The following is a 17,070-nucleotide window of genomic DNA, read 5'->3' on the forward strand; positions in this document are numbered from 1 at the left end:
CAAAAGTATCTAATCCAAATATTTTCCCTAGTAATGGATTACAGTTTACATGTAAGTGATTACAAAAAAAACAAACATGTAATCTGTTATTCCCCAACCCTGGAGATGAATATGAAGTTGAACATTTTAGAAATTTCCCTTTAAGAGTGACATAGAAAATTCCTTGAAGACTGATTACTCTAGTCTATTTGAGATCGACAGCAACTGTGGAATCCATATGGGTAAAATAACTTAACGCCTGCAGTAGTAACACAAGATGAAACCCTGAAATGAGTGTCAATGGCAGCAAACACTGTTGGGGGGTGGGGGGGGGGGGGGGGGGTAATTGTGATACCGGAGTACCTAAAGAGGATAGATAATTTGAGGACTTGACAAAGATATTGTTTTCATGTTCTATTCATATCAAAAAGGTAACATAAAAAAAGAAATAGGAAGGTATGAAGACCGTCGTCACGCTAGTCTTAGCAACCACAATGTGCAGAACATCTACACATTTAATCAAGGGGGAAAAAAACGGTTATAAGAGCAAACTAGTGTACAGTCGTGGCCGAAAGTTGAGAATGACACAAATATACATTTTCACCATGTCTGCTGCCTCAGTTTGTATGATGGCAATTTGCATATACTCCATAATGTTATGACGAGTGATCAGATGAATTGCAATTAATCGCAAAGTCCCTCTTTGCCATGCAAATGAACTGAATCCCCCCAAAAAACGTTTCCACTGCATTTCAGCCCTGCCACAAAAGGACCAGCTGACATCATGTCAGTGATTATCTCGTTAACACAGGTGTGAGTGTTGACGAGGACAAGGCTGGAGTTCACTCTGTCATGCTGACTGAGTTCGAATAACAGACTTGAAGCTTCAAAAGGAGGGTGGTGCTTGGAATCATTGTTCTTCCTCTGTAAATCATGGTTACCTGCAAGGAAACACGTGCCGTCATCATTGCTTTGCACAAAAAGGGCTTCACAGGCAAGGATATCGCTGCCAGTAAGATTGCACCTAAATCAACCATTTATTGGATCATCAAGAACTTCAAGGAGAGCGGTTCAATTGTTGTGAAGAAAGCTTCAGGGCACCCAAGAAAGTTCAACAAGCGCCAGGACCGTCCCTTAAAGTTGCTTCAGCTACGGGATCGGGACACCACCAGTACAGCGCTTGCTCAGGAATTGCAGCAGGCAGGTGTGAATGCATCTGCACGCACAGTGAGGCGAAGACTTTTGGAGGATGGCCTGGTGTCAAGAAGGGCAGCAAAGAAGCCACTTCTCTCCAGGAAAAACATCAGGGACAGACTGATATTCTGCAAAAGTTACAGGGATTGGACTGCTGAGGACTGGGGTAAAGTCATTTTCTCTGATAAATCCCCTTTCCGATTGGTTGGGGAATCCGGAAAAAAGCTTGTCCGGAGAAGACAAGGTGAGCGCTACCATCAGTCCTGTATAATGCCAACAGTAAAGCATCCTGATACCATTCATGTGTGGGGTTGCTTCTCAGCCAAGGGAGTGGACTCACTCACAATTTTGCCTAAGAACACAGCCATGAATAAAGAATGGTACCAACACATCCTCCGAGAGCAACTTCTCCCAACCATCCAGGAACAGTTTGTTGACAAACAATGCCTTTTCCAGCATAATGGAGCACCTTGCCATTAGGCAAAAGTGATAACTAAGTGGCTCGGGGAACAAAACATCGATATTTTGGGTCCATGGCCAGGAAACTCCCCAGACCTTAATCCCATTGAAAACTTGTGGGTCAATCCTCAAGAGGCGGGTGGACAAACAAAAACTCACAAATTCTGACAAACTCCAAGCATTGATTATGCAAGAATGGGCTGCCATCGGTCAGGATGTGGCCCTGAAGTTAATTGACAGAATGCCAGGGCAGATTGCAGAGATCTTGAAAAAGAAGGGTCAACACATCAACTTCATGTAATTGTCAATAAAAGCCTTTGACACTTATGAAATGCTTGTAATTATACTTCAGTATTCCATAGTAACATCTGACAAAAATATCTGAAGACACTGAAGCAGCAAACTTTGAAAATGAATGTGTCATTCTCAAAACTTTCGGCCACGACTGAATGTGGTGGTCTTGACACAGAAATATACTGTACATATTTCTGTGTTTTATCAGCAGAGGCATATAATGTGATATTATTGAATTTATGTCATAAAGCTATTAAAAAAAATAAATCACAGCCACACTTTTATTGTGATGACTAAAATGTAGAGTCCGACATTAGAAAATCCTTTGTAAGGTTTGTGAACAAATAGTAGTGGGGGGGGGGGGGTCATCTTCAATACCGTTCCAGACGTATGCCTCACTTTATAGCATGTCAAACAGCAAAAGAGATAACAAAAGCAAATAACACAGGAAAAAAATTGGAACAGGTCTCCCACAAAGGACTAATTTACAAAACCACTGAGCCACATGAACGTCAGAGACAGAGGGGTTTAAAAGCAAACTGGAAGAAAAATTAAATCCTTGAGTAATCCACTTATTGCATTCTGGATGAGAGAAAACAGGATGTGTGGAGGGAGTCGAGGATTCTGTCCCTCCTGAAGGATTCTGTTCTGTAGGACGGGACCAAAGCCAGGTCAGAATGGACCTCAATACCAGTGTCTGTCTATAAGCTTGAATGAACATGAAGGGTGACGACGGAATGTTGTGGACAAGAGGGGGATTGGGGACAATTGGGGGGTGGGGGGCTACTGGTCCGTTGGCATGTCTCTGTCTGTTTCTGCTTTAGAGGGTTGCCCCGGCGATGGGGTGTGGGGGGGTCGGGACATGGGGGCAATCCCATGTGCCATAGCCAGGTTTCCTGCAACAATTCCCTCCACTGCAGCACCTGCCCCTGTCAGGCCTCCTGCTGTCACTCCCACTAGGCCAGTAGGGAACCTGTGGATCAGGGGGTGGAGTCAGAAGAATTACAACAGCTTTCTAAGGTCATAGAACACAAGCCCGATTCAAATCAATACCTGGAGTTGTCTAACTGTAATGTATATATTACCTACATGTGCTTAAGTCTAGTCGTACCTGTAAGCTGCAGCTCCGTTCTGTTCTGAGTGCACGGCCCCATGGTCCACACCAGGCCACTGGGGTGTTGCCATCAGATACTCCTTGTTCACACAGTTCTTCAGACTGTCAGGGATGCGGCCTGTCAGGAAAACCATCACAACAGTGAAGCTAACTGATCAAATGATCAATGACAACTCTTGAAAAGGTTCTTTGCGCGGTAATACAAACTATAGCACTAAAATGGTAAAGACTACTGTGCCAAGTATCACATGGCTAGACGCTTGTTCACTCTGCACGCCTGGTGTATTTGTGCCTATAAATATTCTGTCATACACCCTGAGGCTTGCATTACTGAATACCTGTGATGGCCCGGCGCACTTCTCTAGCTGCCTCCTCCCGAGCCTCAAGGGACGCCTGCTCACTGTACCAGGATGTGTGGGGGGTGCAAATCAGATTGGGAGCGTCCTTCAGTGGGCCCTGAGAGAAGCTGGAGAGAAACAGATTTAAGAGTGTACAAGGTGGAGTTTACACAGAGAATCACAACGTTTAAAACAGTTATTGTTTTCAAGTCTTAAATGGCTGGGCTATAAGTCGGAGGAGGCTGGGAGGAAGCTGACCTGAAGGGCTCCGTCTCATGTACGTCCAAGGCCGCACCCCGTATCCTTCCCTCTTTCAGTGCCTGGGCCAGGGCCTTCTCATCCACCAGGCCCCCTCGCGCCGTGTTCACCAAAAATGCCCCCTGGCGCATCTGCACAGAAATCACAGTCAGAGGGAATGGGATAGATATCGCAAAGCAAGCCATGCAGACAACAATAACCAAAACGCATGGTCTCATTATTGGGGTGAACGGAGATACACTCAAGACTCGAGGTTATGAGGGGTGACTTGTTCATGGAGTTTGAAAGTGAAATCAATGATAATGGGGGTGTTGTGGGTGGCACACACCTGTGTATGTGTGTCTGTCTTATACCTGTTTAATGGTGAAGTCGTTGATGAGGTGATGGTTGTGCTCGTTGAGGCTGCAGTGCAGTGACACACAATCAGAGTGAATGAGAAGGTCCTGCAGGGTGGCCATTCTCTGCAGGCCCAGAGAGCGTTCCACTCCGTCTGGCAGGTAGGGGTCGTAGAATATCACACTGAAGCCAAAGGCCTTGGCTCGCAGCGCTACAGCCTGGCCCACTCGCCCTGCGGAACAAACACAGACACTCTATGCTCAGACTGGAGGACGGAATAGGGGAGAGAGGAACCGCTCACTAACTCTGAGAAACCTAAAATGATTTACATTAAATATACACTGAAATGACCCGTGAGGCCACCCATTATAATTACCATAAAAAGGGTTGAGCGTGAAAAACTCTCTGCAATTCTTGAAATAAACCGGAGCACCTGGCACCTACTGCCGTACCCTTTTCAAAGGCACTTCAATCTTTTGTCTTGCCCATTCCCCCTCTGAATGGCATAATCCATGTCTCAATTGTCTCAAGGCTTAAAAATCATTTTTTAACCTGTCTCCACCCTTCATCTACACTGATTGAAAATAATTTAACAAGTGACATCGAGAAGGGATCATAGCTTTCACCTGGATTCACATGGTCCGTCTATGTCACGGAAAGAGCAGGTGTCCTTAATGTTTTCTATGTACCACATCCTTTGTGACTACACTTGCAGAGAGCCCATGCTAAGACAAGACCCATTTCCCTCCTCACCCAGACCAATGATGCCCAGCGTCTCTCCCCGGATGCGGGCAGCGCCGCTGGCCACCTCCCTGATCTGCTCCACGCTGGAAGCCCTGGTGCCCTCTCTCATAGCCTGGTGCATCCAGGTGACGCGGCGGTAAAGGTTCAGGATCAGACACATGGAGGTGTCCGCTGTCTCCTCCACTGACGTGGCAGGCACATTACACACAGCTATACCTGAGGGGGACAGAGCACAAAGGAGACAGTGGTTAGTTCTCATATATATTTAGGTGGATGGATGGGTCGACGGGAGGGGTGTAATGGGTCGACGGGAGGAGTGTAATGGGTCGACTGGAGGGGTGTAATAGGTCCACGGGAGGGATGTAATAGGTCGACTGGAGGGGTGTAATAGGTCGACTGGAGGGGTGTAATAGGTCGACTGGAGGGGTAGGAGAAGCAAAGTAATGATCCAGTAGCCAACCTAGTTCAGCCGCGGCCTTGATGTCCACATTGTCAAAGCCACTGCCTATTCGCACGATGATCCGCAGGCCCTTGAACTTGTCGAGGTCGTCCCGCGAGAGAGTGATGGTGTGGTACATCAGGGCGCCCACTGCTTCATTCAGCACCTGAAGCACCAGGGAGAGAATAGGGCGGGGAATTACCGCAATACTTTGGTGCCGATTCTATATGTAGAGTGCGCGATTCTATACAGTTGAAGTTGGAAGTTTACATACACCAAATACATTTAAACTCAGTTTTTCCACAATTCCTGACATTTAATCTTAGTAAAAATTACAGTTAGGATCACCACTTGATTTTAAGAATGTGAAATGTCAGAATAATAGCATGAATGATTCATTTCAGCTTTTATTCCTTTCATCACATTCCCAGTGGGTCAGAAGTGCCTTTTTAATTTTTACCTTTATTTAACTAGGCAAGTCAGTTAAGAACAAATTATTATTTTCAATGACGGCCTAGGAACAGTGGGTTAACTGCCTGTTCAGGGGCAGTGGCAGATTTGTACCTTGTCAGCTCGGGGGTTTGAACTTGCAACCTTCCGGTTACTAGTCCAACGCTCTAACCATTAGGCTACCCTGCCGCCCCTTTAAATTGTTTAACTTGGGTCAAACGTTTGTTAGCCTTCCACAATAAGTTGGGTGCATTTTGGCCCATTCCTCCTGACAGAGCTGGTGTAACTGAGTCAGGTTTGTTGGCCTCCTTGCTCGCACATGCTTTTTCAGTCCTGCCCACAAATGTTCTATAGGATTAAGGTCAGGGCTTTGTGATGGGCACTCCAATACTTTGACTTTGTTGTCCGTAAGCCATTTTCCACAACTATGGAAGTGTGCTTGGGATCATTGTCCATTTGGAAGACCCATTTGCGACCAAGCTTTAACTTTCTGACTGATGTCTTCAGATGTTGCTTCAATATATCCACAATTTTCCTTCCTCTATTTTGTGAAGTGCACCAGTCCCTCCTGCAGCAAAGCATCCCCACAACATGATGCTGCCACCACCATGCTTCAGGGATGGGATGGTGTTCTTTGGCATGCAAGCCTCAACCTTTTTCCTCCAAACATAACGATGGTCATTATGGCCAAACAGTTCTATTTTTTTTCATCAGACCAGAGGACATTTCTCCAAAAAATACGATCTTTGTCCCCATGTGCAGTTGCAAACCATATGGCTTTTTTTTTAGGTGGTTTTGGAGCAGTGTCTTCTTCCTTGCTGAGCGGCCTTTCAGGTTATGTCGATATAGAACTCGTTTTACTGTGGATATAGATACTTTTGTACCCGTTTCCTCCAGCATCTTCACAAGGTCCTTTGCTGTTGTTCTGGGATTGATTTGCACTTTCGCACCAAAGTACGTTAATCTCTAGGAGACAGAACGAGTCTCCTTCCTGGGCGGTATGACGGCTGCATGGTCCCATGGTGTTTATACTTGTGTACTATTGTTTGTACAGATGAACGCGGTACCTTCAGGCATTTGGAAATGTATCCCAAAGATGAATTATTTCTGAGGTCTTCAATGTTTATTTCTGAGGTCTTGGCTGATATCTTTTGATTTTCCCATGATGTCAAGCAAAGAGGCACTGCGTTTGAAGGTAGGCCTTGAAATACATCCACAGGTACACCTCCAATTGACTCAAATTATGTCAATTAGCCTATTAGAAGCTTCTGAAGAAGCCATCACATAATTTTCTGGAATTTTCCAAGCTGTTTAAAGGCACAGTCAACTTAGTGCATGTAAACTTCTAACCCACTGGAATTGTGATACAGTGAATTGTAGTGTATGTAAACTTCCAACTTCAACTTTATGTAGTGATTCCATATGTATAGTGCGCGATTTCATATGTATAGTGTGATTCTATATGTATAGTGTGATTCTATGTAGTGTGATTCGATAGTGATTTTATTGCGATTTTATGTTCCAAACATATTGCTCACTATACGTCTGCTGCAGAGGGACCAGAGAGACACATGAGAAAACAGGTTTTGTGCTGAAAACATATTGGCTCCCTATTTAAAGACGGAGAACAAGCTACAGAAGGAAAAATACTGGAGAGTTGGTGGAGGTACAGCCAACTAGCTCAAAAATAATATTGCGATAGTCAAAACGATACAATATCGTAAAAAATAATATCCAATATGTGACTGTATCGATCTCCCCCCCCCCCCCCCATCACTGGTGAGTGTTCAGAAGAAGCTATTGAATCGATATCCTTATTCTACCATTGCAATAAAAGAGCAGAGACTTTCTCTAACTCTATCGAGTTGGAATTAAAGCCCACCACAAAAATAGCAGACGTGTTCACGATGCAGACATTTCCCTCGCTATAAAGTGCAAACGGATACTTAGAGGAGAACCAGATAGTTAGAGGTTGGTTACCTTCTCGTGGATCTCCTGGGTCGACTGGGCATCACAGAAGGCCACCGTGGCCACGTCCTTCAGGACAGGCATCTCCACGGTGCAGTCGCGACCATCCAACAGTGCCACTAGGGGGCGCGGGTGCATCGGCCCATTCAAAATCGGGGGGCGAATGCCTATACAGATCAACATAAAATGGACAAGACTTAAAAATAAATTTTAAAAAAAACACTATTTGGATCTTTATCCAGGGTTTATCACTTGTGTCCTTTCTAACGGATCAATCAGATAGATCAATGTGATCATGTAGTAGGTCTATCTGATTGAATTGTATGACAGTTAGACCAACTACATGATCACATTGATCTATCTGATTGAATTGTATGACAGTTAGACCTACTACATGATCACATTGATCTATCTGATTGAATTGTATGACAGATAGATCAATGTGATCATGTAGTAGGTCTATCTGATTGAATTGTATGACAGATAGACCTACTACATGATCACATTGATCTATCTGTCATACAATTCAATCAGATAGACCTACTACATGATCACATTTCACATTGATCTATCTGATTGAATTGTATGACAGTTAGGCCTACTACATGATCACATTGATCTATCTGTCATACAATTCCATTTATATCAAACTTCCAGTATAAAAAATAAAACCATTAAAAAGTATATTACAAAATGCCTATTAAAAGACAGACAGGGCTTAGACTCTTGTGGGCTAAGGTAACAGCCTATACAAACACACTGAATAACAGATTCACTACATGGAACAGTCCCCCCTCCAAAAAAAAAATAAAGGAAGTTTGTTCTGAAGTGTCTGTCCTATAAACAGAGATAAGAACGAACAGGAAACACATTTTTTATTTATTTTGTATTTATTTAAACCTTTATTTTTGGCACTAAACAGCCTCCATATATACTTCCATACATTTTTTCAACTGGTCCTGGGAGACCTTTGGAGGAATCTCATGACGGCCTACCCCGGCCAAACCCTCCCCTAACCCGGACGACGCTGGGCCGCCCTATGGGACTCCCGATCACGGCCGGTTGTGATACAGCCCGGGATCGAACCAGGGTCTGTAGTGACGCCTCTAGCACTGACATACAGTGCTGTAGACCGCTGCCCCAGTCGGGAGACGTCTGTCCATAATAAAGCACTGCTCTGTCTTCTCAACAAGGCAGGTCCTACAGACCCTAGTTTCTACCTTCTTAACACTACTATCAACAAGGCAGGTCCTACAGGCTCTAGTTTTGTCACACCTGGACTACTGTTCAGTCGTGTGGTCAGGTGCCACAAAGAGGGACTTAGGAAAATTGCAATTGGCTCAGAACAGGGCAGCACGGCTGGCCCTTGGATGTAGACAGAGAGCTAATATCAATAATATGCATGTCAATCTCTCCTGGCTCAAAGTGGGAGGAGAGATTGACTTCATCACTTCTTGTATTTATGAGAGGTACAGCTCCCCCACCTACAGGGCAGACTCCTCCAGCCCCCCCACCAACAGGGCAGACTCCTCCAGTCCCCTCACCAACAGGGCAGACTCCTCCAGCCCCCCCCACCAACAGGGCAGACTTCTCCAGCCCCCCCCACCAACAGGGCAGACTCCTCCAGCCCCCCCACCAACAGGGCAGACTCCTCCAGCCCCCCCACCAACAGGGCAGACTCCTCCAGCCCCCCCCACCAACAGGGCAGACTACTCCAGCCCCCCCCACCAACAGGGCAGACTCCTCCAGCCCCCCCACCAACAGGGCAGACTCCTCCAACCCCCATAACAGGGCAGACTCCTCCAGCCCCCCCACCAACAGGGCAGACTCCTCCAACCCCCATAACAGGGCAGACTCCTCCATCCCCCCCCACCAACAGGGCAGACTCCTCCACCCCCCCCCCACACCAACAGGGCAGACTCCTCCAGCCCCCCCACCAACAGGGCAGACTCCTCCACCCCCCCCACCAACAGGGCAGACTCCTCCACCCCCCCCCCCCACACCAACAGGGCAGACTCCTCCAGCCCCCCCACCAACAGGGCAGACTCCTCCAGCCCCCCCCCCCCCCACCAACAGGGCAGACTCCTCCAACCCCCCACCAACAGGGCAGACTCCTCCAACTCCCACAACAGGGCAGACTCCTCCAGCCCCCAGCACAGGGCAGACTCCTCCAACCCCCATAAAAGGGCAGACTCCTCCAACAGAAGGGTGGGATTGGAGGCACAGGCTTCTTTTGAGTTATTATAACCATCATTTCCCCTGCCCTTCTGCAACGATACACAGTCTACCCTATCATCATAAAGCTCACACATCTCATAAATAAACATCAATTAGAGAGAAACCTAAATTAGCAAAGATAGATATGGCTCATAGCTGGGATATACATACTGCATTAACAGTTGTCAATGCAGTATGTATGTGATATTGATACAGTGCCTTCAGAAAGTATTCACACCCCTTGTTACAGCCTGAATTTACAATTAATTACATTGAGATTGAGTCAGAATATCCCATAATGTCAATGTGGAATTATGTTTTTAGATTATTTTTTTATACAAATTAATTTAAAATAAGTATTCAACCCCCTTGTTATGGCAAGACTAAATAAGTTCAGGAGTAATAATTGCTTATCAAATCACAACTTGCATAGACTCACTCTGTGTGCAACAATAGTGTTTAAAGTGATTTTTGAATGACTACCTCATCTCTGTACCCCACATATACAGATAATTGTAAGGTCCCTCATTCGAGCAGTGAATTTCAAACACAAAGATCAGGGAGGTTTTCCAATGCCTCACAAAGAAGGACACCCATTGGTAGATCTGTTTTATTTTTAAAGCTCATGTAGAATATCCCTTTGGGCATGGTGAAGTTATTAAATTACACTTTGGATGGTGTATCAATATACTCAGTCACTACATAGATACAGGCCTCCTTCACAACTCAGTTGCCGGAGAGGAAGGAAACCGATCATGAAATTTCACAATGTGGCCAATGGTGACTTTAAAACAGTTAAGAGTTTAATGGCTGTGATAGGAGAAAATAGAGGATGGATCAACAAGATTGTACACAATACTAACCTAAATGACAGAGAGAAAAGGAAGCATGTACGGAATAAACATATTCCAAAACAAGCGTTATGTTTGCAATTAGGCACAACTGAAAAAAATGTGGCAAAGAAATTAACTTTAATGTCCTGAATACAAAGTGTTATGTTTGGGGCAAATCCAACAACACATGACTGAGTATCAAGCATGGTGGTGGCTGCATCATGTTATGGGTATGCTTGTCATTGGCAAGGGCTAGATCGTTTTTTAGGATATAAAGAAACTGAATAGAGCTAAGCAGAGGCAAAAACATAGTAGTGTTGCACGGTATACCAGTACCATGGGACAAAAACGTCATGCTACTTAATATTTTAGTATGCAATTTTTATAAAGTCAGTTTTGTTTACAGATGTAGTTGAATTCAAGTAACAGCCACTAGTCTCTTGTATGAGCAGGTCCAATGATATCCACGTCGCTTTCATGCCCATAGCACGTGTGGAAGTTGTAATCAGCCCTCACCTGGTTCTCTTCAACCGCATATATAGAGATGACTCTTTTGTTGTTTATTTTATTGATTAAACTAGGCAAGTCAGTTAAGAACAAACTCTTATTTTTACAATGGCCTACCCCAGCCAAACCCTCCCCTACTAACCCGGACGACCCTGGGCCAATTGTGTGCCACCCTATGGGACTCCTGATCACGGCCGGTTGTAAATACAGCCCGGGATCAAACCAGTCTGTAGTGACGTCTCTAGCACTGAGATGCAGTGCCTTAGACCGCTGCGCCACTCGGGAGCCTTAGATATGTTAGATGTTCACATTGGAGCAGCGCGCAGAACCTTACAAAATAGTGCAGGTTTGAAACTGCAGTAAAAAAAGTGCAGTAACTGCAATCAACTGTGGTATTTTAAACACTGTAATTTCAGAATAACTGCAATGTTCTGCAAACTTACTGCAGTAAAAATAACTTATTTGCACCATACTGAAGTTACACTGCACTCTAACTGCAGTCTTTTTTCGTATGAGGAGCTAGCGATGTTGATCAATTGTATAATTTCATCGCTTGTTATAACCAAGAGCCCAGTCTGAGTAGACTTTGCAAGTTCACCATAAATTCAGCCTGAAATCAAACCAGGGTCTGTAGTGACACCTCTAGCACTGAGATGCAGTGCCTTAGACCGCTGAGCCACTTGTACTATTGCATGTGAAATAGCACAAATACAAGCACCCACCAAATTATTATTAGGGCAGAGAATGCCAACCCACTCCAATAGTGAAATTCTAAAACCTTGATGCCAGAGTCCCCAGTAGAGACAACTGCAAACACAAATAGCCTAAAATGAACAAGCTCATTCATAAGAGATAACATTACCATAGCCCCCCCCACCCCAAAAAACAAGTTAGTTGACCCTCCCCCAAGAACTATGAGAGATTACATGCGTTTAGCAATTAACACATTGATGTGTGGACTTTTTCAATCTTAATGATGTGTTTGTATTGACAGTGACACCAACAATTGGGCAACAGTGGATGGACAGTAGCCCAACCGGACAATACAAAGTGTAGCAACTAAAGCCAGAGAGTGTCACATGACCCTCACAATTTTTTTTTTTTTTTTTTTTTTAAAGGCACACAAGGGGCCTTGTGGACCTAAGATTTCTTCAGAGCTAAGGATAGTCATAGAGCAGCCTAGAGACATTGATGGCACTTAATAAAAGAAATCAACATGAGAATTCGATCCTCAAAGCAACAGCACTACACACACTGACCACACCACTCATTGTGAATGTCAATAGCATCCTTTGATAGAGATAGATAGATATCTATATATACACACACACACACACACACACACACACACACACACACACACACACACACACACACACACACACAGTACTGCTTAGTGCTCTATCGCCCAAAAGATTCCTTCATTCATCTTTTAAAAAAAAGACAAGTTATGGACAAATAAATTGCTTTTTGGCTCTTTCTAATCTGATCCAGAACATGAGAAACATAGCAGTAACGAGGAGCTAGCATGACAAAAATCTTCACAGGGGATTGAAGCAGAATTAGAAAACACACTGCATAGCAAAAGGAGTGTTCAACAAACCTACAAAAATGACCTACATCTTTCTGGACAAAAAGACGAAGACATGAATTCAAATTAACCTAAGGAAGGACAAGAAAGGCACATTCGACAAGGAAAGAGAGCGGAGCTGGCAACACACATGCACCATATGGTCTGGCAGAGTGTATGACCATGTGACTGTGTGACCGCGTGTGTGTGAGTGTGTGTGTGTGAGTAGAACGCCTGGTCCGACCAGCAGCAGGGCCATGCACACAATGCTATTCATTCAGCGCTCATTCATTCTCCCCCGTCCGCCTGCCACTCTGTGGGTGTAAGTAAGCGAGCTCGCAGGGAGGGGTGGGGGATAATGCTGCAGTACCCCACCCTACCCCCTGCCACACAGGCTCCAGAGCACTCTCACACACACACAATACTATAGAAGACCAAGGACAAAAATGCACCGGGATGGCGAATCACCTATATAAATCATACAAAACAAAATAGCAGATTTGTACTCCTCTGTCCTATCGATCTAACCCCGCCTCCTCCTCCTCTCCTTCCTTCCTTCCTTCCTTCCCTCTCGCTATCGCGCTGTAGGAAAACAAAAGAGAAGACATTCACCATCCTAACCTTGCATGCTGCAGTTGACCAGCCTTTCTTCTTCTCCTTCTCCACTTACAGTTACTGTCAGAATGCTTTCGCTTGGCACAATCCCAGGCAAACTCTCTCCTCCTTCAACCTACCCCTTGCTCCAATCAGAGGGAGGAACAATTCAGCCATAGCCAACCAAAACTGAGCTTATTAGCATTGAGAGGCTAGGTTGGGTAGTGTGCAGTAGAGGCAATTTCCATGTTGTTTTTTAAAGAGAAATGTGAGCCAGTGTGGTGCATTGCTCGCTGGAAAAACAACTAAAAAGGTAAATGATTATGGCCAGTCTATTCAAATAAAATATTTTTAGAAGATCAAATTCAGAAAGCACATACTAATTCACTAATATTACAAATTAATGAAATTATCAAAACGCCACTACGTGCAACATTGATTTGACTGGTCAACAGTAGCTAAGGAACTGACTGTATAGGCTGCTACTTGATACTAGATTCACATTAACTGATGCATAAATAGCAAAAAGCTATTGTGTGAAAAAAATATTTTAAAACATAGCCAATTAAACCCCTTGAATGATTTTTATAAATTTTCAATAAACACGAGTACAGGATTACAATCATCCCTGTCAACTAAAAATCCTACTATCCCAAAAATATTTCTGTGCATATTATTCCAGTGGATGCTCATTATGGAAGATGAGTGGGACCTCCGCAGCAAACCCAGCAGTCACCTGCACCACTGTAACAGAGACTGTATCCCTGCCACAGCAGACCTGGGGTTCGAACACGTCACAACCAAACAAATGCATTCATCATCATTACCGGTACAGTGGGGCGGCAGGTAGCCTAGTGGTTAGAGCGTTGGACTAGTAACCGAAAGGTTGCAAGATCGAATCCCCGAGCTGACAAGGTAAAAATCTATCGTTCTGCCCCTGAACAAAGAAGTAGGCCTTCATTGAAAATAATAATTTGTTCTTAACTGACTTGCCTAATTAAATAAAAAAACAGTATTTCAATCTCAGAAAGGTGACCTCACTGCGTAATACAAGTTTAGCCATCCACTACACATTTGCAGTCAAATCACTGTCAGGAAGAGCTGAATGGCCATTCACATTGATATCACAACCAGTTCCGCAATTATAAACCGAGAGTTAAATGGGAAAATTCTAAAAATCCTAATCCTCTGCCAGATCTTTCAGACCTGTCAGCATCCTCTGGGCACTGGACAAAGCACAGAGCAAATGGTCATTCTTTTATTATATCTATATCTATAAAACTCAAATGACTCTAAGAGTCACATTTGCAACTGGAACAAATGTGCCTTTCAGAAATCACATTCCTGACAGTTCCACCACTGAAAGTAGAGAGCTCTGTTCAGGTACATGGTAATAGTTCTTTTTTTTAAATGCCCATTTGCACTCTACCTATCCAGCGGCGAGAGAACACCGACACCAACAGATAGCCATAGAAATGAATAAAATTGTGTTAATACAGTGTTAATACAGCAGTATTTGAACTGCGCCCTTAAGTGACTGGTGTATCAGCAGAAATTCTGTAGGTAGCACATTAACTGTAGAAATAACAACTACATTATAGAAGTTAAATAAATTATCATTTGTATTATTATTATGAAGGGATGGAGGCATAAGGTTTGACAGTGGCATGAGCCAAAGTCAAGCCAATGGTGCAAGTGAGGGGTTCATCAGTGTGTGTGCGCGCGACTGTCCTAGAAGCAGGTGTGTGATGCAAGGAAAACAGTGCAATGCACTGCATACAAATATACAAGATATAGCCTGCTGTTTGTTATCAGTGTAATCTAAACTGCCAGTAATGACTTCACAAAGGCAACAGGAAGTAAGTAGGTCCACAGGCACCCTCCCTCTTTGGCTGTTTATGGAATTAGATCTGTTATTGACTCCGTTATTTGACAACCCTTCCCAACACAGATTAGACAGGAGTATAACACTTTGAAATGTTATTGTCACATACACTGTGAAATACAATGAAATGTGTTGTTTTACAGGGTCAGCCATAATTGTATCAGGGACAGAATGGGATTAGTTATAAATATATTTGGTCGTACGGCGCTATATGGCACTGTCTGACATAATGAAGTCAAGCACAGATGTATTGTGTCCATCACCTATGTATGTCTACGGTCCATCGGGCCAATGTTTGTCATTTCCCATTCTATATTGGAGAAAATATGAAAATGTCCAAGAATCCTTAGATTGCCAGCCGTTAACTACAAAAGTTTGTACACGTGCATTGTCAGTCTCTAACATGATAATCGGGGGAAAGTATGTTAATACTGACCTTCACAAATGCGGTCAAGCCTCTGTCGCTTGACTTTATGCTTATCCATGAGAGCCATCGGCGTTCTTCACCCCAGCCAAAGCACAAACAAAATCAGACCAAAGCTGAGCCACACAAGGCAAATGTCAGAGTCAAACACCTCCCAAGGAACAAGTATATGCCCCGGTGAAAACCTGTAAATAAAATTAACGTTTTAATATCTACATGACTGGTTTACCTACTAAACGTTTCCTAGCTACCATGCCTAAAAGTGTAGCCACACGACTAGTTGTGTGGATAATAAAGTTGTTGATTTGGAATTACATATAGTTTTAATCTAGCTATTTTAGCTAACGCTAGCTAGCGTCACTTTGAAGGCTAGCACCGCTGGCCAGAGACAATATTGTAGTTTACACCACAGCCGGTTATCACGCTAGCTAGCTAACATTCGTTTATTTTCCCAACTTTCACACTGCACTGACTTTAGTTAACTTTAGTTAAGAAATAATAAAAAAAATAAACAATTAATTTGAAGCGCCAGTTTATAGCTAGCTAGCTAAATTACCCACGCAATGTGCACAGTAGTTAGCTAGCTAGCTGGCTAAATGTTGCTAGTTAGCTAAAAAAAAAAAGTAACTAGTCTACCAATTCAAAGTCGGTAGACAATATTCGTGTGGCTAACATGGCTAGCTAGTTAGCTTATCTACAATCACGCAAACGTGATACAGAGTTGCACGAAAAGAGGCCTGTTTTACAAAGCTAACACAGCTACTGTAGCTAGTTAATACTAATAGCTAACGCCACTGATGGTAATTTACAAGCAAATCAACACACGTTTAGGCGGCGTAAAACTATTTTTGCTTCAACAGAATAATACCAAGAAGACGACTACGGAGCAGTAACGTTAGCTGTTGGATCAGATCACAGCACTACTAAAGTGGCTAGCTAAGGTTATTGGTTCATTACCAAGTACTGCAGGTTCTGTTAATCTCGGTCTTGTGGGGGTCAATATGAGTTTACGTCTTCCCACTTAACGGATCGTCATGAATCCAAACAGTTTGTTCAGATGAGTCAGGTGACGGACGAGTCGGTGTCACAAAATAATGAGAAGTCTTGATAAACCACTGTTAGTGGAGTGTGGCGCCTTCACGTAACACAAGGGGTATTGCAGACCAGACCAGACCTGCACACTGACCATCCGACCCCCGATTTCTCAGGAACCACATTTGAGCTTGATGAGGTTTCTTTCAAGATGGCAAAGGTCATAATGTATTCTTAACCACAGGTATACTACTACTTCCCTTTATTGTACAATAATAATAACTACAGTACCAGTGATCTGAGTGGAGGACAGTCACATGACAAGGCCGAGTGGACAGTGCTAAAGCATTATGCATTTTAGTCATTTAGCAGACGCTCTTATCCACGAAATACAGCACAGATGTTTCACCTAGTCGGCTAGTGAATTCAAACCAG

At 43.9% G+C, this 17,070-nt stretch overlaps 1 protein-coding gene across 1 annotated transcript; it reads right to left on the reverse strand.

Moving 5' to 3' along the window:
* Positions 1-380: 380 nt before the first annotated feature.
* Positions 381-16,666, reverse strand: LOC139417984 (C-terminal-binding protein 2-like). Its single transcript, XM_071167034.1, has 10 exons — positions 16,561-16,666; positions 15,616-15,788; positions 7,586-7,740; positions 5,177-5,321; positions 4,726-4,932; positions 3,990-4,204; positions 3,637-3,767; positions 3,379-3,506; positions 3,038-3,158; positions 381-2,899 (listed from the first exon to the last, which is right to left on the reverse strand). The coding sequence occupies exons 2-10, from the start codon at positions 15,671-15,673 to the stop codon at positions 2,710-2,712; spliced, it is 1,350 nt and encodes a 449-aa protein (XP_071023135.1). The 5' UTR covers positions 15,674-15,788; positions 16,561-16,666; the 3' UTR covers positions 381-2,709.
* Positions 16,667-17,070: the final 404 nt, after the last annotated feature.

The sequence above is a fragment of the Oncorhynchus clarkii genome, chromosome 10 (assembly GCF_045791955.1).
Source record: "Oncorhynchus clarkii lewisi isolate Uvic-CL-2024 chromosome 10, UVic_Ocla_1.0, whole genome shotgun sequence".
Lineage (NCBI taxonomy): Eukaryota > Metazoa > Chordata > Actinopteri > Salmoniformes > Salmonidae > Oncorhynchus > Oncorhynchus clarkii.